At 40.8% G+C, this 25,242-nt stretch overlaps 1 protein-coding gene across 1 annotated transcript in view; it reads left to right on the forward strand.

The window, feature by feature from the left end:
• The first annotated feature begins 1,248 nt into the window (after positions 1 to 1,248).
• Positions 1,249 to 25,242, forward strand: part of ARNT2 (aryl hydrocarbon receptor nuclear translocator 2) — a 77,008-nt gene continuing 53,014 nt past the window's right edge. The window contains exons 1-4 of the mRNA XM_074155437.1: positions 1,249 to 1,358; positions 7,853 to 7,900; positions 13,589 to 13,802; positions 15,994 to 16,207. Coding sequence (XP_074011538.1) covers positions 1,249 to 1,358; positions 7,853 to 7,900; positions 13,589 to 13,802; positions 15,994 to 16,207 — 586 coding nt within the window. The remainder of the gene's footprint in view (positions 1,359 to 7,852; positions 7,901 to 13,588; positions 13,803 to 15,993; positions 16,208 to 25,242) is intronic.

Raw genomic sequence — 25,242 nt, forward strand, 5'->3', positions numbered from 1 at the left:
AAAGTAAATGTACTAGAAGAAAATAATGAAATCAGTGAACAGATAAAATGTTATTATTTGAAATGCATAATGGATTTATATCAAGTGTGGCAGAAATAAAGTGCTCTGCAGACAATGAAAGAACTTGGATTCCTGTTTCCATAATTGAAGTTCTTTTGTACTTACCTGCTGGGAAAAAATAGCAGGATTTTTAAAAGATTTACTTTCCATTAGTAAATATATTTATCTGTAGCTCTGCCAAGTTTAAAAAAAGGAGTGAAGTTGGAAGGAGGATGCATTTTCTTTCAAGATAATTAAATGTTGTGACTGTAGATTTTACCTCCAGAGTGAGTACAGTATAGCTTCATTAAAAAAGTTTTAATTGCTTACATAGTTTACAAGAGTTACACAGAGGCAAAACACACTTAATCCATTGGATAGGGCAAAACAGTATAAATACATTATATTCCACTTTTCTTTTTTGAAGTGTAATGACCTGTTATTAATAGGTTGTAAAAGTACTTGCCATTAGCGGTCTGAAACTGTTGTGTAAGGTGTGCTCTTACTGTTCCTCAGATCAAAGTTTTGAGGTTTGGACATCTCATTAACCTGTGGCTACACCCAGAGCTCTGGCAGAGGAATGAATATCAGCCTGGATTTTGGGCTCAGTTCTGCTTTGCAAGGCACCACACAGAAATGCAGGAAGCCTTGCAGCTCTGCTAAGTTCAGTCTCGTCCTCTGAATGCCACCAGAATAAAAAACAGTGTCACCTGATGATTCATCCCTGCTCTAAACTCTTGACTTGCTGGCAAACTAACAAGTTTTTGAAGTTTTATTTTTCGTGGTACCCTGGTACCATGATCCACAGCTTCATTTGTCTTGGGGATTCAGCTCTGCATTTCTCTACAGGGCAGTTTAACTACTGTAAAAGGTTGTTAGCCTTCATCTGACAGCCCCTCTGAGAAGTAAAATTAGAAACATTAGGTAAATTGAAATACAGAGGTACCTACCTGTGATTATCTCTGTCTCCCAAGGCATTCATAATGGCTGTTGACAGAACTGGGCTTCTTTTAAGGGAGCTGTGAATCTGCTGGTCTTTGATAGGAGAACTTTACTTTTCATTAGAAATAAAAAGGAAAACTTTCTCTGCTTATTTTTGAAAAGACCTTTCTCTAATGTTGTCATCACAGGTTTCTCCTTGAAGGTAATGGATTAAAGGAATATTTTATTTTCTTTTCCTTTCTCTTTCCTTACCTCTACATTACAGAAATGGCATCAGATATTCCTGGCTCTGTGGCCTTGCCGGTGGCACCAATGACAAGTGGACAAGTGAGAATGGCAGGATCCATGCCTTCCAGAGGAGGAAAGCGCCGCTCTGGGTAAGCTGTTGTTTGAATTTTTTACAGGTCTGAAACTGGAAATGACTGATATTGAAAAATGGAAAATATACCTATATGTGTGTGTTGACTATGTAATGTTTGTGTATGTAAACTACATTATGGCATTAATCACTGATGGTTTATTTTTCTCTTCAATGTATCTGCTCTTCCTGCAAGATCCAACTTGCTGATAAGTGTATTGTTTGTTGTTTTGCACACTTCAAAAGACTTTCAGGTTTGGCAAAGCATCCAGAAACAGAGTTTGGATCCTGTGGCTGTTGTACATGTAATGAATGCATGTTGTCTGCATCTGTTTAATCTCAAAAGGATTTATCATGTGAATAAAGGTAGCAAGATGTGTTCTTACTTGCATATGCGGACTTATCCAACTTCATCAGAAGTTTGGACTTGGAATCTCCCAAATAAAGGCCTTCTGTTGAAAATGTTTTCTTTATAGTCCCAGGTACAGAAATACCACGAGCAGTCACTCTTCACAGATTGTGGTCTACGATATTCTAGGTCTTGCTGGAAACGTAGCATAGTCTCTTTGATTCTGGGAGGAAGAGCCTGACTCAAGTTCAGCCCATGCATCAGCTTGACGGCTCTGCTAAAGAAGAAAATTTGTTTTATCTGACTACAGAGGTTGGTGTGGTGTAGGGATAGTTTTTCCACATCAAATTTCTCTGTAGGAACTCATCCTGATCCTCTGAGAAAAGTGTGTAAAGAGTTGCAGAAGAGCAGAAAAGCACTCTCTAGTATTAACAAAAAAACCCTGTTTTTATCAAAGGTTGATCGCAAATAGATATCTTTAGTGATGCTTTCTCAGAGATATCTCTGATCTAAGAGCGCCTGCCAAAGAAATTGGTAAGTCTTATATTTAGCCCTAAATATGAGAGCGGTAGGGCTTGACAGGATCGATAGTGTGAGTAAAATCTTCATTGATGGACACCCGAGAAGAAGACATTATTCCTTGTGAGAGCTACTCTAGGGATTGTTCGCTGAGGTATGTTGCCTGTTTTAGGTGTCTGCCCCAGTAACAGTGCCGGAGTCTGAGTCCTGGAATGAATTAAGCCGGGAGAAGGTGGACCTTGCCTTGGGCGTGGGATTAAGATGGTGTGACCTGAACACTCAGAATGATCGTTCTGAGGGGGGTTCCTTCGGACAGGATGATTTGGAGACTTACCCCGACTGAGAGTGCTTCCATATGCAGAGCTATTAAGAAATTGGTCTGAGAAACTCCTGAAATCTGTGTTTGACAGGCATCGCTTTTTTATTTTGAAACTGTTCGATGAAAAAGCCTTTTCAAACTTGTACTCAAAACAGAAAACAAAGCATTAACATCTTTTCATTGCTACATAACATAGATAAACTTTTGTACTTTTGAGTTGCAGGATAATTGATCTCTTTTTTGATCATAAACCATGTCAACTGCGAATACCAGTTTGCAAATTACTGCTACCAAGGGTTGATGCTGCTGACTGTGAAATCTTCTGATTATATTAAATACTGAGTTGATATTAATTGAAAACTATGCTTTAACCATTGCATTTTAAGTGTCATCATCTACTTGCAAGAAAGTGGAGTGCGGGGAGGGTGGGAGGAACAGAAAACCGAATTATTTTAAATGTATTTAGCATGCAAATTCAGTGAGTAAGAGAGTATAGATTTGCTGTTATACCCAGATGGTGGCATTTCATCTGTGCACCACAGCTCTAAACTAATAGCCCTTCTCCAAGCCTGAGCTGAGGGTGCTTTTTTTTTTTGTTGTTGTTGTTAAGTGTGTATGTATTCAGACCTGGAGGGAAGGAATGCCTGCTGTGTCTAATTCCTCCTAGCTTCTCTTTGAACAAAGTTGCAACTAACACTCGGTCCTTTCATTACTGTCCTGGAGATACGTCTTTGCACACCTAAATCCTTGGGCATTTTGGAAATGAATGCTTTGTGTCAGACATAAAGGAATGTAGCGAGTGAACACAGTCGTCTTTTCCAGCTTCGGTTATCTCTGAAAATTGTTTCTTTTCTCATAATTGCTGAGGCAAGCTGGCAGAATAATTGCTGTATGGACTTGAATGTAGATCAGTTTAAACTCATTGGCTACCCAGGTGGTGTTTCTGCGATGTAGGCATTTGGCTTCATTGACAGCTTGGAAAAATATTTTTCCTTTCTATAAATTATACCAAATATTCTATAGAAAAAACTGACAACCTGGTAGTGCGTAAGATAATGCATCGCAGTGGTCAATGACTACCTTAGATTAACGTAACATCAATTCTTTATTTAACGTGGTTTTTCTTTAGGCTTTGCTGAATTAGAGGATATGGGGCTCTTTTAACCTTCCTAGGTTATCTGTGCTGGGGAAGGGAGGGTTTGGGGTTTTTTTGCTTGGTTGGTTTACAGTTGCATTGGTTTTGTTTCAGCTCAGCCTGTGGTCTTGTCTTTTCTCTGAACCAGAACTGTAAGATCTGGGGAGATGTGGGGAGGCAGAGACCTCAGACGATCAGCCTCCCTCCCTCCCTCCCTCACTCCCTTCCCGGGTGTACCCCCCCGATGTTGGACTGAACAAAGGGCTCTACTACAGATCCCCATCTGCCTCTTGGCTGCATCTGCTCCTCATCCTCCCCGCCAGCCCCCTTCCTACCCTGGGTATTCATGGGCAGACATCTTTTGACATTTCTTGGGATTTTTAACATAGTGATTTTGTTTCAATATTCAGATCATCTCCCATCTAAATTTTTTAACCTGTGCAGGACCACCTTCTTGGTTTTGTTGTTTTTTGTTTTTTTCTTTTTGGTATGAAAGTATTTCTAATTAAAAATAAATAATTTTGAAAAATATTTTTGTCACAGTATTTATGGTACCCACAGATCTTTTGAGGAAAATATATTTTAATAAGTACCTCATACATCAGGCCTTTTCACGATTGACATCAACAGTGTGAAAGAGGAAAAGAAGATTTATGCTGTCTCTTCAAAACAAAAGAGCATAGTGCAGCTCTTTTTTAAAGTCTCTTTAATGGGAATTTTAAATGAAGATAAAAGATACTCCTTCTGAAACTTCTGAAATGATGTCATTTGTCTTCTTGGAAGCTGCTTGTACTGTTTTGCTAAAGTGCAATATATTCTATCTGAACAGAAGATCTTATCTGTCAGGGTATGAGGAGTTTGTTGGAATAATATTTTTATATGTTCTGCTAGAGGTTACAACTGATTCCCTATCTTTCACTCTGCCTTGCTGTAAAGCATATGCAGTGGTTCAGGCAGGACACTGGAATCACTGACTTTATACCTAGGATTTTTTATCTGGGGGGGAGGGGCAGGGTTGAAAGGGTTTTTAATTTTACACAGTGAAATGTGAAATTAGGAAATGTATTTATTAACACAGATGGGTCAGAGATATATTTGCTGTTGCATTTTTACAAGTAGTGACATTGTTTATGAATTTTATGTTAAATTGCTTTTTTTTTTGGTAATCTTGCATTCGGAATAAAGTCAAGATTTTGGGGTAGTTTAATAAAGCAAAGGAGTTATTTAAAGATTTAGTCTGCTACAGTGTGGTGTTGCACCCTAGGCACTCAGATTCTGCTGCGATGAGCCTGCTATAAATGTGATAGGTATTATCTATGGATATTAACCCATGAAGATTTAGTAAGATGGGAAGCTGGTATCCAGCCATCTGGGTGAAGAGGTGTGTTAGTCCCACTTATTCCTCTGGAAGTAGGCACATAGCGCAGGCAGCAGGATCAAGCCGTAAACTGTCATCAGGGTCTCCGTAATTCCCTGCATTGCATTCCAGTAATAATATACTAGACTACATGCAGTAGAGCTAATGTTTAATTCTGGGGGGAAAATCCCTCTCTTAGCACGCAGCTGGAGTATTTGGCTGGAAGCTAAGAAACCAAGGCACAGGATCTCAGTGTATTGGAGGGGAAGGAAAGGAATTACAAAATTAATACATCCCAAATTAAAGCAGTGTTTTATTAAAGCCCTGAAGAAAAAGTCTTTTCCCCACAGGCGTATATATTTTCTTGCAGCCCTTTTCCCTCGAGTTTGAAGCTGGGGGTCTCTCTCGGTTGTGTTTCAGTTGTGGGTGAAATCAGTGAAGGGTATGCCTGAAGTGATGCTTTTGTGAGTGGTTTCAGGGGGAGCCCAGTGCTGCTGCGGGCATGCCCTCCGCCTGTAAACCTGTAACGTTGGCTTTCACGTTTTCGGTGTGGGTAGGAACGTTGCAATTGAAATCACTCGGAAGCTTGTTCTGGGATGTCACCTACAGGCACGTTATTATACGTGAGGAAGAAGCAGGTAGGTAAGAGGAGACCTTCAGCTAGATGATGAATGTTAAATCGCTGGGAGTATTGTGCGTGCAGCGGGTCTGGGGAAGTGCCAGCGCTGGAGTCCACACTGGGGTGCCGGTGGCTGGGTGGTGGGTGAGCGGTGGGGACGGGGCACGGGCGAGGGTGCTGCCGCTGGAGGTCGGTGTTGGTCTGCGCGAGGCAGCGGGGAGGTCGCTGGCTTTGAAACCGGATTTGGTGATTATTAGGTGAGCAAAAGTGTGATTTATAGTGAAAATGATGATTGCATCAATCTTAACCAAATTAAATACTCATCTTTTCTGAAGACTCTTTGGGGAAAATGGTTTTCCCTCTGCTTCCTCTAGAAATGAATAATCACTATTACCATCTGGAAAATATTATTGTGATTTTTCTAATGCAGTTTCCAATTCCTGTGCTTATTCGCTGCCCTTGTGCTGATTATACGTAGATTGCTGTGACTCAGACACATCTTTTATAGGCCAGTCCCTCTTGGTTATCAAAGTTAGGAAGCAAGGAGGTATTGCCTGACTGGCACTCATGTTTCTCTGTGCTGATGTAGCTTTAAAGAGCATTTTTATATCATTGTTTCCACACTCTGAACGTGCAAATCTTAATTTTTAATTGGTAGGGCTTTATTTTAATACTGAGATAAATATTACTGTCACTTTGCAGGGTCTTTGTCTTTAATATGACATATCTGTTATGGGGATAATATCATATGGGGAGTGTTAGAGACACGGAATCTGTAACTGTAAAGTTTTATTACACTGAAATGTTAGAATGCTTACGTGTTAAAGAAACCCGAAAAAATTGTTTGCAAAACAAAACTCTGATTTCCCCATCTACACAAATTACATTTAAGTGACTGATCAAGGTCTGTATATCATACTGATGTATTTTCTTTTTAAAATAAATACACTAATACAATAATTGTACATGATAATTTTATATCAGCTTAATGGCAGAGTCACCCCCTTATAATTGGGATATGTATTTGTCCCCCTCTTTTTAAAGGTATAAAAATGTATAAAATGCTTTGGAAATAATACTATTGCATAACTTTGTAGTGGCTTAATATCAATGGGAAGGATACAATCACGTTGCCTAAGAGAAGGAAACTAATTTACGTGGCTAATTTAGGAAGCTAATCTTCCTAATCTCTTGGTGTAAGAAGTGAAGAAAGAGGTTCCTGCATTTTGTGGCTCCTTGGAGGAGCCTAACTGGAGGGCTGAGATTTGGCCCAAGGAAGAGCTCGTCTCTTCCACTGACTTAAGAAGAAGGTCTGGGACGTAAACCAGGTAAGTTAGGTGCACGATGGACCCATAGGTCATTTTAGTAATGACCACAGGAGTACCACAAAGTAGTTGCCATCTGCAGACTGCCGGGTAATTTGTGTGAAATGATTGGTAATACTGGGCAAGTCTAAAGAATGCACCACAGATACAATCAATAGCGGTGACACAGATAATCTTCTTAGAAGGGAGGCTGGGAGTTTATTCTGCTCTACCTTTAACATGCTTTCTTCTTTAGGCTGGGGCAAAAATAGTGGCCTGGTGTTTATTATGTGTACAGCTTTAGAACTTTATTTTCTTTAGCCTTAATTTCAGTCTGCTAACATAGAGTCCCCACTGATTTCTGTAAATGTCTATCAGGCCTAAGAGATACTACTTCTGACCATCTCAGAAGAACTTCTTCACGGTGAGGGTGACAGAGCCCTGGAACAGGCTGCCCAGGGGGGTTGTGGAGTCCCCTTCTTTGGAGATTTTCAAGACTCGCCTGGATGCAGTCCTGAGTAGCATTCTCTAAGCAATCCTGCTTCAGCAGGGGAGTTGGACTAGATGATCTATATGGTCCCTTCCAACTCTAAAAAAAAATTCAGTGAAATTCAGTGAAACTGCATTTGTTTAGTATTTCCTTTTATTTGTTAATTTTAACAGTGCAGATTTCTGTGGAGAAGAATAGTCATTTATTACCTTATTTTTTTAAAAGCCTATATTCTTTGTGTTCCTGGCAGTGGATGAGCTACTTTTAGGGGGTCTGGAGAATATGAGCAAGACTGGAATCTACAGTTGTTAACACCTCTAGTCAAAACATAAATCAAACAAGGTTGAGAACCTCTGGCTTGAATGTTCATGTCACCATTGCCAACGTCATGATTACTGATTTGGAAATCTTGCTTTTACAGAATGGACTTTGATGATGAAGATGGGGAGGGGCCCAGCAAATTTTCAAGGTGAGCATTTACAAAGAGTTGGCCAAATCACTGACTTCTTTCAGTGGAGAAAGACGACTGTCTCACTACTAATGTTTTAAAGCCAATACGAATGTGGCTTAAGAACTTGCCAACAACTTGACCTAAATTCTAGTTACTAGTTTTTATCAGCTTCCTCTGCAAATTAGGCATCCTGGCAGAAATCTGCCTAATGTAGTTATTGGCTTACAAAGCTGACTGTGTGTCATAATTTTGCTCTGCAGCTATGTCAAATGAGGAAACTTGTGATTTTTAGCTTATTATTTCAACTGCTGTAGATGAACTTTGGTTATTTGACATTGCTGAAGTTGTCTCTCTGCCACTGAAAATGGATTTTACTTTGAATTTATTTCAGATGTTAACTGCTTGTTAAGACAATATGACAGATCTAGAGGTGTGGATTATTTTTTTAAGATTAAAGATCATTATGTACTATTAGATGTAACTGAATAGTAAAAATTGCCAAAATAAATGTTAATTAACATGGAATATTCTAGGCTAGAAATACAAACAAACATTACAGCATCATTGCCATTTTTCCACTTTTCCTTTTTTTCTGGTCACACTGTTTGCATTTTTTCATTAGAAACCAAGCAGCTGCAGCGAGGGGTAGATACTGCAGATAAGTTGATTATCCAAATTGTAACTGCAGCTCTGTAGCAGCAGCCATGCTGAAACACAGCTGTCAGTGTAGGGTTTTAACACCATCTTCCGACTCAGTCTGGAAGATAAGTATGCTGAAGATGTATCGTAACACCGTATCATAACCTACTGGACAAGACCAGCAGCACCCCTGTTTAGCTGATGTCATTTACAGAAAGGATATTCCAGTCTCTGGTGTTAAAACTGATGATCTGAGGGCTAGAAGATACACATAAAATTTGCTAGAAGGTACACGTTAAAGGAACAAGATTTGTGATGAACGTGACTGGATTTGTTCCTCCACAAGCGTCAGGGTTTCTAGGCACAGTGGTGCACGTGCATTGGTCTGTTCTCCGTCCTGGTTTCAGCCTTGCAAAGTTTGGTGATGGGGGGAGCCGGTAGTTCCATTATTTTTATTAGAGAGGTATGCTGTGCTTAGACTCAGTTGATTTTTAGATGTCAGATCAAAATCTGATATTTAAAACTTAAATGCTGTAAAAAACCCAGATTGCTCCACTTTTAGGGAGTACAGAAAAACAGTGCAGAGGTGCCCAGGGCCATGTTCAGACATCCTCTACTAGTTGTGCCCACCTTTTGGGACTTTTCCCTTCTCCATATTGCTCACGTGACTGATGCCTAGCTTGTCTTGGTCAAAATTAATTTAGTTGTCAAAGAACTGCTGTTTAAATGTTTAAGCTAACCCAGCTGGCTTTGGCTGAAGTGCCTGAAGAAGCATGCACACAGAGAGGTCAGCTGGGAGCCTGGAAGGGAGAAAAGAGTAGTTGGAGGCAATAACATCTTCAGCCCAATCAACCAGACAAGGATGAGTAGACAAGCCCCAAGCCAGTGGAGCACAGGAGGTAGTGGCGTTAGTACCGTACTCCACATGAGTTAACAGATCTTGCTTCTCAGGGACTTCCAAGCCAGCTCAGGTATCTCTGCATGGCATCTCATTGTCACGTGGAGGCGTATGCATGGACTTCTCACATGGCGGCATGTGGCCATTCCTCATTGAATCTGTCTTTTTGTTTAAAATTTTTTGGGCTCAGTCTGTTCTCTGGGCAGCGTCAAGTGGAATAAAGTGGTGTTTTCACTTGGATGTTTTGAAGGTGCTGGTGTTAAACACAACATAGAAAGAAATACAGCTCAAGTCCCACTTAAGCTTTCTCATCAGAGTTTGAATCAGTCTTACCGAGGAAGGAAAATATGAAGCACAGTTGGGGTACTAGAAATTAGTTTTAATTAATCTCAGAAGAAAAAAAAAGGAAAGAGTTAATTATTAGGTTTGTAGAAGAAAAAAGATGCTTCATTATGCTGTATTACCTTGTTAGCTAATACATGAAAGCTTTGTAGCTTCGTAGGCTCTCTGCTGTAATAAATTACATCATTTTGGAAAAGCTAATTCTAATGCAAAATGTCATTTGACTATTCTTGAGCAGTAATAATCTTCAATTCTAGAAAAGCCGTTAGCCTTGTTTTTGAAAACCTACATTTTCTGTTTTGGAGCAAGCATTTTAGTTTCTCCAGAAGTAAAATCTTTTTCAAAAAAGATGTTTTTCTGTAACTATTCTAGCAAAACCTAATTTCAAAGGATTAGTAAGTTTTTAGGAAAGGAAAAGGAGGAGAAGCATGTCATTTTTTAGTAAAATGTCGCATTGCTGCCTGTCTCTGGGACATAGCTTCAAAAACAGTGAAGCTTTAAACCCATGAGGCAAAAGTCCCATCGATCTGGATTTCCTCCATAGAGCTGCTGCCAATACACGGCACGTACCTGTGTGGGCATCTAACTTCTGGTGGTTTGGGTAGGAATGAGGTACCTGTTTACTTTTAGGGATTTAAGGCAGTTTTAATTTCACTTCTATTTACCCAGGAGTTTCATCTGCCTGACTGACTTTTGCCAGTCTTCCCAACAGGTGGTACAGTGTCTGTACCTGCTAGAGCTTTTTTCTGAAGGCATTCTTAAATGATGCATTGCACTTAAGCACGTGTCTCTGCCCTCCTGTGTTATCTGTAGACCATCAGTGCCCTCTGCTGAATGGAGTGGGTTGTGGTTGCATTCTGGAAAAGATACAGCTCTTTCACTTCCAACACAGCAATGAATATTTCATGGGCTGCTGTCGATAAAAGCTCAGTGGTGTTTTCTGTAATGGCGCTGATTGTTAAGTTTCCCAAGCAATGAGTGTATGTCGAAGTGTTTGCATAAATCCACTGAAAAGTGTCTCCAACTTTTTTAAATATACAAATTAAGCTTTTTGAACCGGCATGGCTTGGAAGTTTCATCAGACTACGTTTTCTTTGCTTTATCATTCTCATGCCCTCATTTCTCTTGCTGTTACTTGTAATAGTTTGCAGTTGTGGACCTCTTTGCTTTCTGCTGCGTGTTGACTGTCATGCAATGCATAACCCATGTGGATTTACTTACTGTCTTTTGTTTCTAGGTATGATGGTGATCAAATCTCTGGTGATAAGGAAAAGTTTGCAAGGTAGGCGTGTTCTGTAGAGCTCTTCTGCTGAGAGAAAAGAGGGGGATGTTCGTGCCCAAAAAAATCTCAGTACGTGTGCCTTAGCTTAGAGAGCTGGTTATTTTGTTTCTAGGTGGGACGATGATCAAAGTACTGCTGACACAGAAAAGATGGCCAGGTAGGAAAAAGGAAAATCAAATATGGTCTGCCCCTATTTTTATTTTATATGATGCCATTCTGACTGATCAAAAGTCAGGAGGGTTGGCTGATCCAAAAATTCTTGAAATAGGAAATACTAGCCCTGGACTTAAGTAGGTTTGGATCAGCTCCCACAGTCTCCTAAAACTTAGCGTCCCTCCAAAATTTCCATATAAAAACAAAGTTAGAAATGACAGATTAGAAGATCATTCTGTATACATGTTTATGAATGCCAGGGTTCCTAAGGCAGGCACTTTTGGAAGAGGAGCACAGCCACTCTTCTGCTTTTAGGGACTTAAACTTGAACTAGTTTCAGGAAAATTTCAGGGGTTTATTTGCTTGAATGTTTTCATGGCCAGTTGGTTAATATACTATTACTTTTTAGCTTTTATGATCATAGATGAAATGGACTGTTGAATATTCTTCTCTTTCTCCTCAGGAAGTTTTGCAATCTCTTTGTTTACTCTTTATAATGGTTGTTTTCAATGTTAAGGAGTATTAAAATACTTCAGTGGCAAACAATGTAATATGTATTTATAAATGTAAAATATATGTTGAATATGTGTTCATTGTCTCTCTTTTCTTGACCACCATTTCTGTGAAAATGCTGAACTTAGAGCAAGCTTTCATCATGTAAAAAATGCATTTTTCTTCCCCTTGTCCATATTTATTTGCATATATATGCTGTCATGTTCACACGTTTGCTCTTCTGTACATGTACACTGTCACGTGAGCTGTTCTGCTTGTGCATGTGTATAGGATCCAGCTCCCACAGGCACTGTTCTTTCCTACATCTGCGCAGACCCCCACACAAAGGCCATTTGAAATGGAGAGGTTCACTATTACGGTGTAATAGATAGTTAAGTAGATCGTGACCTTAACTAAGGGACTGGGTGTAATATCCTGAACGACCGTGGACTATCACTGCAGGGACCCATAGCTGGATTTCCTGGATACCAGAGGGTAAGGGTAGTCATCAGTAGGAATAATAACTCTGCACGTAGCCTTAACAAGTGGTGTTTCTGGAGACAATGCCTCATGCCTATAGCACCTATATGTGCAGGGGCAGGACACACATTGTAACGCAGGGCAAAGCCCACGCATCCCTCTCTTTCAGGAAGCAGCATACTACAGCTTGGATTCTTTCCTGCATTTTAAGAAAAGACTCCATTAATAAAAGTAGCCAAAAAATACGTCAAGCCTAGTTGCTACTTTCGCGATCAGTCTTCATAAAAGGATGTTGCAGTTTCTTTTAAAGTTATGTTACCGTACCGGTCAGTGCTGGTGGACTCTCCAAGTGGTCACCTTCCACACACCTTGCTGGATCAGCCAGCCATCCCACAAGACAATGCCATGCACAGCTCATTGAAATCAGTGGAAGATGCTGCTTCGACATCTGAAGCCTCACGTACCTGTCGTGTACTTGTATTTAGCTGCCACCTGACAGGTACAGTATGGGAAAAATAAGTCCTAGGCACTGAAGTGTTCTAGGTCCATTTGGACCATTTCAGATGTATGTGTTGGTGTAATTCCTTAATAGTGAGCGAGGAATGGTGATTTACAGTGCAGGGAAAACTGAATTCCCAGATCTTCAGCTCTGAAAGATTTTGGTGACTGTCCATTTTGAGAATCCTCAGTTTTGACTCGCCACCTCAGTCATATGTTTGCTATAAAGGATGAGAACATTGGAGCTCAGCCCAAAGTGGGGCAGCATCAAGTACTGTCGTTATTTCCCTGCTGTGTTCAATTGTTCTCAAACATAAATTCTGATCTATGTTTGACAAGCCAGATGTTTACTTGCTGTCTTTTGTATTCATTTTATTTATTTACTGGGGCTTTTTTTTTGTATGTACTATTATACCATATATGGTCCCAGTCCTGCAGTCTGATCCTATAGGCATGTAGTGTCTCCCTGCAGGGGTGCAGGATGTTCCACACAACATTACAGGACTGGAGGACTGGAGATCAGTGTTGTCATTGAGTGGGTTTTTCTGTAAGTCTGACTGGAAGCTGTGGGATGCATCACAGCAAACATGGGAGTTTGGCTGGAATTGTCAGTTGTCAGTTCCTCACATCTTTCTACTTAATTTTTTTTGTCCTTAAACCAAAGGAGATTAAACTGGTTAAGAGATTAAGGCCAGAAGCCAATAACTAGAAATATGGCTTCTTTTCACAGCTATGGGCAAATCATATTTATCCTTCTGTGGCCTGGATTTTCTGTCTATAAACTGAAGGATAATAGTACATAGCTTTGTAAAGCACTTTGCTCTCCTGGGGTGAAAACAGCAAAGCGAGTGCGAAGTATTATGAATTCTTACACTGATCATGTCTGCTTTTCTGTTGGTTTGGTGTTTCTTTAAATGTTCAGGGAGAATCATAGTGAAATTGAGAGGCGCAGGAGAAATAAGATGACACAGTACATCACCGAGCTGTCCGATATGGTACCCACTTGTAGCGCGTTGGCTCGTAAGCCTGACAAGCTGACAATTCTTCGGATGGCTGTTTCGCACATGAAATCAATGAGGGGCACTGGAAACAAATCTACTGATGGAGCTTACAAGCCGTCATTTCTAACAGAACAGGTAGATTTTTTGCAAATGTGTGTTTTCTCTGGTTTGTGGTCTTAAATGATGTGAGGAAATGCTGAGAGGAGCAGAGTCTCAGCTCGATTCTTTGCTGTTGTGTAGTAACTGGTACAAGCTGTACATCCAAAATCTGAATACAGACTATTTTTTGTGACTGTTTGGACTTGATCTTAACTGTATGACAAATACCTCTCTCTGAAGCAACAAAGTGGGTGTTCTTATCATTGAGGCCTGTCCATCTGAAAAGCAAGTCACTTGCTCTCTCTCATCATTGGAAAGGAATTTTCACCTCTAGAACTGGGTTCTTTCCATCCTATCAAAGATTGTCTAAAAAAGGTAAAAATGAGTCTGGAAAGACCTGCCTTTCCCTCATGGGTTTAGAAGAAGGTTAAAAACTTTGTTTAGTCTTAATGCCTAAGTTCCCGGCAGCTGAACTGGGCAGAGATGAATCCCATCTGTACTGGCTGAGGTACTTCCTTGGTTACATTTTTGATGGAAGAAGGAAGATGCACCCAGTGCTCGAAGGAAAACTGTGTTTAACTGAGTGCCCTGGAAATTCCTATCACCTTCATTGTTTTTGAAGTCCTATGGGTGTAATGTGCATTTTTGTGGTCTGAACGATCTAAGCAGTTACACATGTAAGTTATGGCTAGAGGCAATACTTCTTTCTGTTAGAGAAACAGCAGCTGCTGCTGACCTCTCAGGGTTCACATCTCTACTTATTCTGGCTTTGCTGGAGGGACTGCGCCGTTCAGCTGGTCGTTGGTAGGATACCCCAGTCACTCTTCATTGCAAATTTTGGGGGTTTGTTGAACCTTGCAGAATGACAGAGTTTATCTTCATCTTTGTTAATAATGTGTACAAAACAGCTTCCGTTATCCCCTGTGTAGCGCAGCCAGCCATGCAGTCAAGTTTTTTATTTAGTCAGTGGTTCAGAATTTATGTGCTTTCTCTACTATAAAGCAGCAGAAGTTGGGAGTCGGTTAAGTATTTCTTGAGATTAGTTATCCCTTTCTCTAGTAGGATTTGCCGGATTTCAATCCTCACCTTATCAGCTAATATCTGCCGCTAGCACACTTAGCCATGCTGAGATGTCTAACGTGGAACGGGACTCAGATTGTCCAAAGCTCTCTGTCTGAGCTCTAGATGCAGTATCTTAACAAGCTCTGGTGGTCACTGGAGCCACCAAGCAAAGGCTTTCTGAGCTTGTGTCCCAGGATTTGGTGTGGTAGTTGTCATCCTTTCCCGTGAGAGATTTTCAAGCTCTGTTAAGCAAAGGTAGTTTTCCCGTGTGATGCATATAGACTGCGTTTGCATGTGCAATTCAAGGTATTGGGTGTCTAAACCCAGTGTCTGGAAGTAAGGCACAGAAGTACCTTGCTTTAAAGGCCTGTAGTCCCCCTTCTAGTCCCCGGGTGGGGTTGGGGCTCTGGATGCTGCACCTCAGGCAGATGTGTGTGTGTCTCAGGACAGAGGTACCCGGGATGATAAGCAAGGGACCGTGTAAAGAAAAGACCAAAGGCCAGACCAGGTGTTCCAGACCCTTTGGATCTCTCAGGCTTCGTATTCACAGGTTGGAAAAAGAAAGCAAGAAGTGGTACAGATTTCTTGTGTAGTGGCTCGGGGCCCCTAATGCGAGGGGAGGCTGGGGATTGCTGTCCTTATTCCCATTACACTTTCTGCCTTTTCTCCAGTGACTGTTTAATTTACAAACAGAGCTCATCCTGAGGGGAAAAAAAACCCAACCAAACAGCAAACCAGAAAGACTTGTTGGTTTTTTTCCAATTAAATTATTCAAGACATTTAATTAAGGGATGAGTTTGCCATATGAGTTATAGCTGTTCATTTCCTCTGTTTGTACTCTGAAATGACTTTTTATTTTTTTAATGTTAGATGCCTATCACACAATATGCAGTGAGTTTTAGTTACTTAATTTTCCTAAAGAACATTGAGATCACCAGATGAAAGGCAATAAAGGAAAACAAAGTGTTGTTTGTTATTAAGATCAGCAATTTATGGCTTGCTGCAAGTTCGGTTGTGTTTTTACATCAATACTACAGTGAAAATTTCTGCCTAGGTTGTGATCAGCTACTAAGATCTCAAGAAAACAATATTCTTTGGCAATGACAGATGTGTTATTTAATTCCCTCTTCTTGCTGGCATTCTAATCAAATCCTTTCTTTGGAAGGAACTGAAACACCTTATCCTGGAGGCTGCAGATGGGTTCCTGTTTGTAGTTGCAGCTGAGACGGGAAGAGTGATCTACGTATCAGACTCTGTGACTCCTGTGCTGAACCAGCCGCAGTCCGAATGGTTTGGCAGCACTTTGTACGAACAGGTTCATCCAGACGATGTGGAAAAGCTGCGAGAGCAACTATGTACATCCGAAAACTCTATGACAGGTCAGATATGCCTGATGTATGGTTCTGTGTGTTATGGATCCCTGCAGTTTTTCTGACATTCAAAATGCCTGGTTTAAAAATCTGGTAAAAATGAAATTCAGCAAGATTAAACTGCATTTTTCTTGCAGGCAGTACAGTAATATAAGTCGTCTTTTGCATGACTACGTTTTGCTTTCTATTTCTTTGACTTCAGTCAAAACACCTTCATGTAGCTTTGCATTCAAACTTCTGGCTTGGTTAGGTTTGGAATCTGGATTGTTTTCAGGCTTGCTCTGGAAATCTAGATTGTTTGCCTTTCATCCCCAATGAACTTGTGACTTCTTGACAAATATGTTTCTGTAGGGCAGTGTTTATTTTGAAGGCAAAAATCATACTTCAGACTTTTCCATTTTCATAAAAGTGCATTGCGGTTTGCTAACGGGAATCCTGGGGAAAAAATCCAGTCTTTGGCAGCTGAAAATCTAGTGGATTTTAAACGGGAGGCTTGCTCCTGTAGCAGTGGTGTAAGTTAGCTGTAAGTTGACTACCTATCATTTTTGCACATAAAACTAAACCATATTCATATCTTCATTAAAACTCTGACTTTTACAGTTATTCATGCTCAAGACTGCCAGTAGGAAAGTACCCTTGTCTTTAATAGGATACATGTATGTTAGAGCTATGAGAATTAGCTAAATCCTCTTTTACCTCAAACTTGGAATAGAGGAAACCCAACTTTTCTTTTTATTCTTCCACATAGTATGTTTATAGCTAAAGGAAAAAAGCTAGGGGAAAATACTTATAATAAAATCATGATCCGTGCAAAAGTCATATAATTTCTCCTTGCTTTAATAATTCAGAATTCTGACCTGGTTTGCTGGAAGTTTTGGTGTGTTTCATAACTCAAAGGACAGTGATCCAGTTTTGAGTGAACCTGCACACTGTTTACAGCTTCCATGTCAAAACAGTGCCAAATTCATGATTTCCTGTGGTTTGAATGTGATGTGGTTTTGGCACAGCTTTTGTGTATTCAAATTGGAAACTCAAAGCAAAATTCTGTGGTGAAAATCCAGATGGATGGAAACCAAGTGAACAGTTAGGGGAACCTGTGCAGAGCAAAACAGCTGAGTTTCATACCACGAGACTTGCAAAAGAGCACAACCTCTGTTTTTATTATGTAGCATGTAATACATTTTAACGCATGTACCATCTTCCTCCAAGAACCAATTACTCCAGAGCCTCAGTGAACAGTCATGTTTTGACTTCCAGAAGTGCTCACTTATGCGGCTTAACCTGCTCAAACTAGAGCAGGACTAGACAAACACAGAGCATTTCTGAAAACCCAGCTCTGTATTTTTTCCAGTTTTAACTATGTGCTTTTCTTTTACACTGAATTCATCTGTAGCCAGTGGAAAGAGAACTTCAAATAATAGTATTTATAGGCCTAAATCTTTTTCCTACACGAGTCCTTTGGAGTTGTCAGACTGACACAGAAGGCCCATAAATCTGCTGTACGTGGTCAGCTGAACATTTTCCCAGTGTGGGGCAAGCATCAGCCTGTTTACAGCCAGGGTAGCCTGCTTAGCACTCCTTAAGGTGCAGGAGCAGGCTAGATATAGAAAGGTGCTTTTTGGGGCATGGAGAGTGTGTGCAGTTACAACTGATCCAAGCAACTGCGCGTAAGAACAGTGTGTAGTTGGTCATGGCTATATGGGGTACATGGTGTGAGTTTTCCTTTACAAAGTTACTGTGGTTACATGTGCAGTGCAATTTTTTTGGCCGGCTGAACATCTCACAAGCCATAAACGCAATCATCAGTGTTTCTGAATCAAGCGTAGACGTATAGTTGTATGTGCACCGTCTCGCATAAGATCATAATCGAACAGATTTTTAAGGTGTCTGCTGCATTTTTCTAGCTTTTTTATAAAATTAGTGTAAAGTAAGTGACATCATAATATAGTCCTGCTTTTTAAGTGCTTTTGTTTTAAAGATGTGACTGGTGAAGTACATTTAGTTAGTATACTAGTAGTTTTGTCAGCCTGTGGAACATACAGATAAACGGAAAGATTGAGATTTGTTATATTAAACTTGAATTTCCTTGACCCTGTAAGGTACCGCTAAATAAGAGAAGCAGTTCTTCTATAAGGACCAGCATCAATTTGCTTATAAACAGCATGCAGCAGGACTGTAGCAGCATCACTCTCGCTCCTTTGAGATACCTTTCTGGGAGCAAGGTGATTCTAGAGTCCGTTCAACCAGTTAACACTTTCCTTCCTGTAACACAAGCCATGTTGAGAGTTGCAGCTTTGTAACAGGTAGGAATAAAACGAATATTGCAGTGAGCAGAAATAATGGGTGCCTTAGTGACATTTTAAAACAGGTCAAGTAGGCAAATGCACGTCCTTTAAGTCAGTGTTTATCAAACTGTTTGGGCAGCCCCCAAGTCTCTCTTGGCCTTCCAGAGTTAAGATTCATGCAGAACAAAGGGCAATGCAGAGCTTGAAAGGGATGCAAACCGCAAGCCAGCTGTGTTTGACATTTTTCCTGCTCAAAGTGAAGTTCACTGCAGGCAGCAGGAAATCCTCTTCTTTTAGTGACCTCTGGCTGTTGAGCACAGGCTCTGCTTGGGGAAAAGTAGATTTGCAAGTGAAAGCATAATGATACATTATGATTTTTAATTTTTCTCTTACTCATCTTCTCAGGATCCATTTTCTCAACCCTATAACCTCCTCATTCAGCCCTTGAACTGGGGAAGCAACGATAGCATCTTGACAGAGGAGAAACTTCACTTGCCTTGCATGAGATCAAAGCGATGTCCTTTGGTTATATTTGTTTGTCCCGTTACAAGCGCTGATCATTAGCGCTGCGTTGCTGGGGTTTTCCCAGCACCTCTTAGCAATCCTGCTACCCAGAGAAGCTGCTCCAGACCCCAAGGACTTGGGAGGCTGCCACTGCCAAAGGGGAGCCGGTGGAGAAAGCAGGCTCCCTCTCACATTTCTGCCCCCAGGAATAAGACTGGGGCTGGGGCTGCGGTTGCATGAGCGTGTCTTTGGCAGTCACCCCAGCTTATGCAATCCTCACCTCATCTCACCCTCTCCTCCTTTGGCATTTATGTGGTACTACAATGAGTCACATCAAGGGGGCTGACCCAGCTGAAAGCTAAGCTAAGCAAAAAAAACCTTGGTTTTGGTAGAGATAACTCTTTGGCCCACCTTATCATAGGGTTGCTTGAACGTCCTGCTTGGTGTGCTAACACCAAGGAGAAGCAGGGAGTGAATAGTTAAGCGTAAGGAGAGGTCAAGACTTTGGGAGCAGTAAAAGCATATGCCAAATTGAAGTGGCTGTTTAACTATGGCCTAAACCACGTAGTGCGTTTGGGGACTTAATTGCTTGCTGTATTTTTAACTCTCAGGATATGGGGAAGGATGGATAGTTTCTATTCCATTTTATATCCTTGGAGACTTTATTCCCTGGAAATGGAACAATTGTCTGCTTGTTTATTGTACATTAATTGCTAACACATTGTTGCAACAGAAGAGCTGAACTGTGAAGTATATGTACGGTTTGAAATGCTCTAGAAAAGACAGCAGCTGAGACTTGACGATAGCAACAAATGGTGCTCTCAAGAAGTCTTTATATGCATCATGGGCTTGATTAATCAGAATGGGGCAGATATTCAGAGTAATAATTTATTTTCCCTCTTTGTTCTTGGAAATCTGCAGATGGGAAAACAAATCACACATCACATATGGATGAAGATCAAGTCTCACAGTAGGGTCCATTAGTAAAGACCTCTGCCCTTAGGATGCACTGATGAAACTTGATGGATGTTGGGTTCAGTTGCAGGCTCAGGGTTGGAAGTTGTGAAGGGCTGAATAACACACAACACAGTGGAATCCTAATGCAAGCGAGAGCCTCTAAGCAGCTGCAGACAACAAATCTCTGATGGTGCAGAGAACAGAGAAAGTGTAGATTTAAGTGCAAAGAAAAACAACTTTTGAAGAATATCTCTGTTACATTTACTCTCCAAAAAATGGCTGAGCAAGTATTGTAGTAGACTGTCCTTCGATAAAATCTAATGTTCCAGAACACTTTGCCAGACTGATTTCTACCGATCGAATTCTCCATAAGCAGTTCATGAAAGAGTAGAATGAAGAATGTAGGTACCTCTGTATGGTTGCCTGGAAATATTCCGAGTGATTCCATGATGTGTCTGAGATACACTTGTCAAGGCTGTGAGGTCCCTGTTCCTGCAGCTGGCATCTTCAGTGGTGCAAATGGGAAACACCCGAGTTTATTATATTCAGTTTTGAGCTCCAAACAGCACACAGTAATCCAGCTATAACGTCTCCCTTCAGCCTCACTGTCTATAGCTAAGGCGAGGCAGGGAGCGGCGTATGTAATCCCATCTGTGGCGCGAAGCCTCTTCAGGACATTCGGGATGAGAAGGGGTCCTTGCAAACTGCTTTAGCTGAGTTGTTAAGGGGTGCTGAAACTGCCAACCTGTGATTGCAAGAAAATGATGAGAACCAGAACCTCTACAGCTTTCATTTTCAAGTGATTTTAAAATGACTAAGTCAGTTTACTTGCTAGCTGAAAAAGATTAATTGGGGTTAGTTCTGGACAGAACTTGTATGCCAAGTTTAATCTTGGCATGATATTTTATTGCCATATTTTATAAGCACAAAAAAGTAGAACTTTATGATGGAAATGGTGACTGACCACATCCAAAGTTGAGCTGATAGGTACCTTTTTAGAAGAATAGACCCTTGTGTGACAATTCACTGTGGTTCATGAATATTGTGGAAACATCACTCCATGTTACACAAGCAGAGATTTGGATTGGGGAACCTGTCTCATGGAACCTTCAAATAGTATATTGTCTTGCAATGATGGTTTCAGCGTGTGCATTTTTCTGGCCAACCGCAAAGCTTTCTGTTACTAAGCACGGTTTGTAGACACAGCCACAAAATCCAGATGATGTAGATAGAGTCAAATTGTCTGTAAAAATGAGAAAAATAGCGTTAAACTCAAGAGGGCAGTGCTAGAGACCAGTGGAAAAGCACAGTGAAGCTTTCCACAGCACTGGACAGATGGGGAGTGCTTAACAAACGGTAAATAACCATGTGAAAAAGAGGATTAGGAATAACTTCTCTCTACAACAGACACTCTTTCTGAAAATCAGTGCAGGATTTTTTGTGCTGTGAGCTGTCTTATACTTTCATGTCAATTTTCCAACTCTGATTTCTGCATGATCTTTCTTAGAAGAAAGGGAATTCTTCTTGTACACGCAGCCAGCCACTGAATACAAATGTGGCTTATTCATGATCACTCTTTTGAACCTGACTTCAATGAATGATTTAGGAGAGACTCTAACTGATATGGACGAGAGCTGGATGAGACTCCTATTTGGCTTCATGTGCAGAATTCTCTGAAGAAATTCAAAGACTGACTTGAGGCATGACCAGAAGCTCAGCCCTGGCAAATATAATTCTGTTATGCCTTAGATGTCGTCATCAGTAACAGCAAAACTCATGTCTAATGAAAAAGTAATATATTATCAAAACATTTAATTAATGGGATGACTTCTGCACTATGTTAGCAAACCAGAGAGCTTCTCCTCATCCAGTTGAAAATTGCATCAGCCTATTTATTAAAAAAAAAACCCGAAACCCAAACAGGTAAAAAAGTCTATTTTAGATATTGGTGCCAAAAAAAATACCAAAAATATATTGTCAGGTGCTCTCTTCCCTGTGGCTTTTGAAGAAATTAAGATGCTTGCCAAAGATGGGAGCTTTTATACCCAGAGCTCTTAAACCTCCTTGAAAAAAATATATTTTTAAAAATCCCTTTTGTTCAGAGAACTGTGTCCTTGCTGAGACACTCAGCAAAATAAGGAGCTGTAGTAAAGCTCCTTTGGGACTTTGTCCTTTGGTTTTGAAGAGAACATTTATCAGAGGTTTATACATCAGAAAGGTACTCTGTGTGTAAAGGGCTGTTTGAACTGACAGCATTTGATTTCTTTATTTTTCTTTACTTCTGTCTGTGAACTCTTCTAAGTACGTGAACCCTAAAGAACCATCTGTCTCTGAAACGTGCCCAGCCCAGCAGCTTAGGAAGTCAGAGTACAGAGAATTAAAACCAGATCTCAATATTTTGGATTTTAACATCTTAGCACAGGATGACTGACCTAGCAAGACCGTTAGCTGCTGGGCAGGTAGGGAATGAGTTGTGTAATTTTTTGTTTATAGGGAGAGTTAATAGCTACTTGTGCTTTTTTATCCCAGGATAAAACAGTGGTTCATCATCAGCTGTTTTCACTGAATGCCCATGAAATGAAACAACCTATAGGGTGAAGACAAGCAGGCAGGCATCCAGTAAACAGCACACAACAAAGCAGGTGGGATGGGGAGGAGAGAAAGTTTCCATATACATGATATGAGACGTCCTGAAATCTTTTATGTCTCTGCAAGACTGTCTGAAACTTGACTCTTAATATTTTATGGGAGTTTCCATCTACACACACATACCCACATACCCCCCACACCCCTCACTTCAGTCTTTAGAAGGGTGGAGGCTGGAGAATGCTGTGCCAGGATTATTGCACCTGCAATGGAAAGGAACAGAGATATTTTTGAAAATAGAAGCTTCAAGACTGAGGTTGTCCCCTCTTTTTCGGCACATGAATTCTTGAAATGTACTGCCACGTATAGAATATATATAAGTGATTCATGTGAACAGAGTATTTCAGGTTTCAGTCTGGTTTTACTGTAGAAAAAGCCAATTTTGGCAAGGCATCTTTTCCTATTTTAAGTGTGAAGTCTTGGAAGAGATTTGGCTCGTTGCTGACAACTACCAAATCACCATGTGATACCTGTTTTTCAGCGAAGTTATGTGGTCCCACCGGCATTGCGGAAAGTCAGGAGGCTGTTCAGATGGAAGACTTTCCGTACACACCAGCCCATTGCCTTGCCATTGTTCCAAAGAAAAAAAGCTGCCCACATTTTTTTGGACTGTTTGTTCTCATAACAGGAGGGTCACAGCACCAGCCAGAGATGGCCTATGAACCTTGTCAGTGCCAAGCATAGAAAACTGTGGGTTTCCAGCTTTTTTTTTTTTTTTTTTTTTTTTTCTTCGGCTAGCAGGGCTTTTACTTGTAGGATGGAGGATGTTCTGCTTCCCTCATCCTCATTCTGTTTGCAAGCGAGTTAGTGCAGTAGATGCTTAGGAGAAACAAGGAAGCTGTGCCTTGTCCATCCCAGCTGTGTGTGCTTAGAAGGGATGCCCAAAGGCTTCATGTCCTCAGCTTCTCTTCTGTCATCGTTTGGTTTGATCAAGCACAGTTTGCCAAGTCCATGTGACAAAATAGAAAAGCTTAGTGGGTGAGTGAGAGCCGTCCAAGTCTGTGAATGTGCAGGGCTCTCCAGAAGGAAGACAAGGACAGTTTTAAATATTCTGTGCATTAAATTACACATATGGGATTTCATGTTTCCTTTGCAAGTGGATTGCCCTGTTTTTCAGTTGAAGAGGATGAAACAAATCCTTCATTCATTTGTGGCTGTGTGACCAGTGACTGTGGTCCCATGATCTTACAAGTCGAGGGCGGAATTTGGCTTTTTGTGTTGTTTAGGTGAGAAAGAGGAGTTTAAGGCCTTAGAGGGCCATTCCTGCCCATTGACACACTAGACAATAGCACTGAAATAGGAAAAACCCAATCTGCTCTCATAAAATAGGTACTTTCAAATGATCATATTTTAAACGTATGGTACATTTAATCTCTCTAAATTATTCCAAGAGAATTTTGTTTTGCTTTGGTCTCTAGGGCTGTTTCTGGGGGGAGAAAAATCCCAAATGTTGGGAGAAGCCAGCTATGTATAAAACAGTTCATAAAGCAACTCCTACACAAACACAGTGACCCAGTGGTCTCCCTGCTGCTGAGACACTCCATTTGGGTGGATAGTACTGGAAGGAAAACTAGTGATAATAAGCTGCATTTTTTCAAAATTACTTTGGTAATTATAATGGTGTTTTAAAGAGGTCAGTGCATGTTTTTACCAAAATAAGGAAGCAGCTTTAGCCTAGTATTCTGAGACAGACTTACTACACCTGATTAGCATTAAGGAATGCTTTTAGGGTGGATTTTCAGGTGTTTGGGCACGCATGTGCAAGCGGGTTTTGCGGTTGTTATTTCTCTTCAGTCTTCACCATGAGTTTCTCACTTGGAAACTGCTGCATACTTAGGTCTGTTATCACAGATGTTTGACTGGATCATTTTCAGTTGCTGGGTTTCAAGGGTGGTGGGGTTTTTCTATGTTCAATATTTATTCAACTTGCTCTGTTTTGTTAAACATGATGAAATATATGGAGTTAGTGATTTTTTCCCCCCCTTTGAAAAATACTAGCGTTTCACAAATAGCTGACCAACTTCTTTGGTTAATACATTGCCAATAAAGCATTCAGAGCATGCCTCTTCGAGCCCTTTGGCACTGGCCCTGCTTGCGACCCTCTGTAAAGCTCAGGTGCTTCACTGCTTTGATGGGAACTCCACAGATGCTGCGAGGGTGCAGTATTAGCCTTAACATCTGCCCTGTGGATGGCTTTTTAAAGGAAAGCTTTTCCTTTAGCCTAATTTGAATGTTGTGTTGTCTCAATGAAGTTAATATAATGCACTAAAATATTTCATTATTACATGATGAGTTGTAGCAACAGGCTAGGGAGGCAGAGGGAATAGTGGTACCTGGAAGTGATAGTATTCCACCCAAGTGTCTGCTTGCTTCAAAAGGGGAATAATTGACTTATTCCCTGCTGCTGTCATCTCTCTTTCCTTAGCCGAAGCTCTCCTATTTCGTAATACTGGGACAGCAGAGGCAGGGCTTCCATTGTCTTTGATCCTTCCCTTCCTACCGTCCACCAACTCGCTGAGACCACGGCACCCACGTGCTCCTCACTGATACCCTGCACAGAGCTGCATGGAGGGAAAACCCTCCCATATGACAGCACATAACCAGAGCGGTAACACGGCCCATAGTCGGTTTTCTGTGGTTTGGTCTGTTTTA

This window comes from Numenius arquata, chromosome 11, assembly GCF_964106895.1.
Source record: "Numenius arquata chromosome 11, bNumArq3.hap1.1, whole genome shotgun sequence".
In the NCBI taxonomy this organism is placed as follows: Eukaryota; Metazoa; Chordata; class Aves; order Charadriiformes; family Scolopacidae; genus Numenius; species Numenius arquata.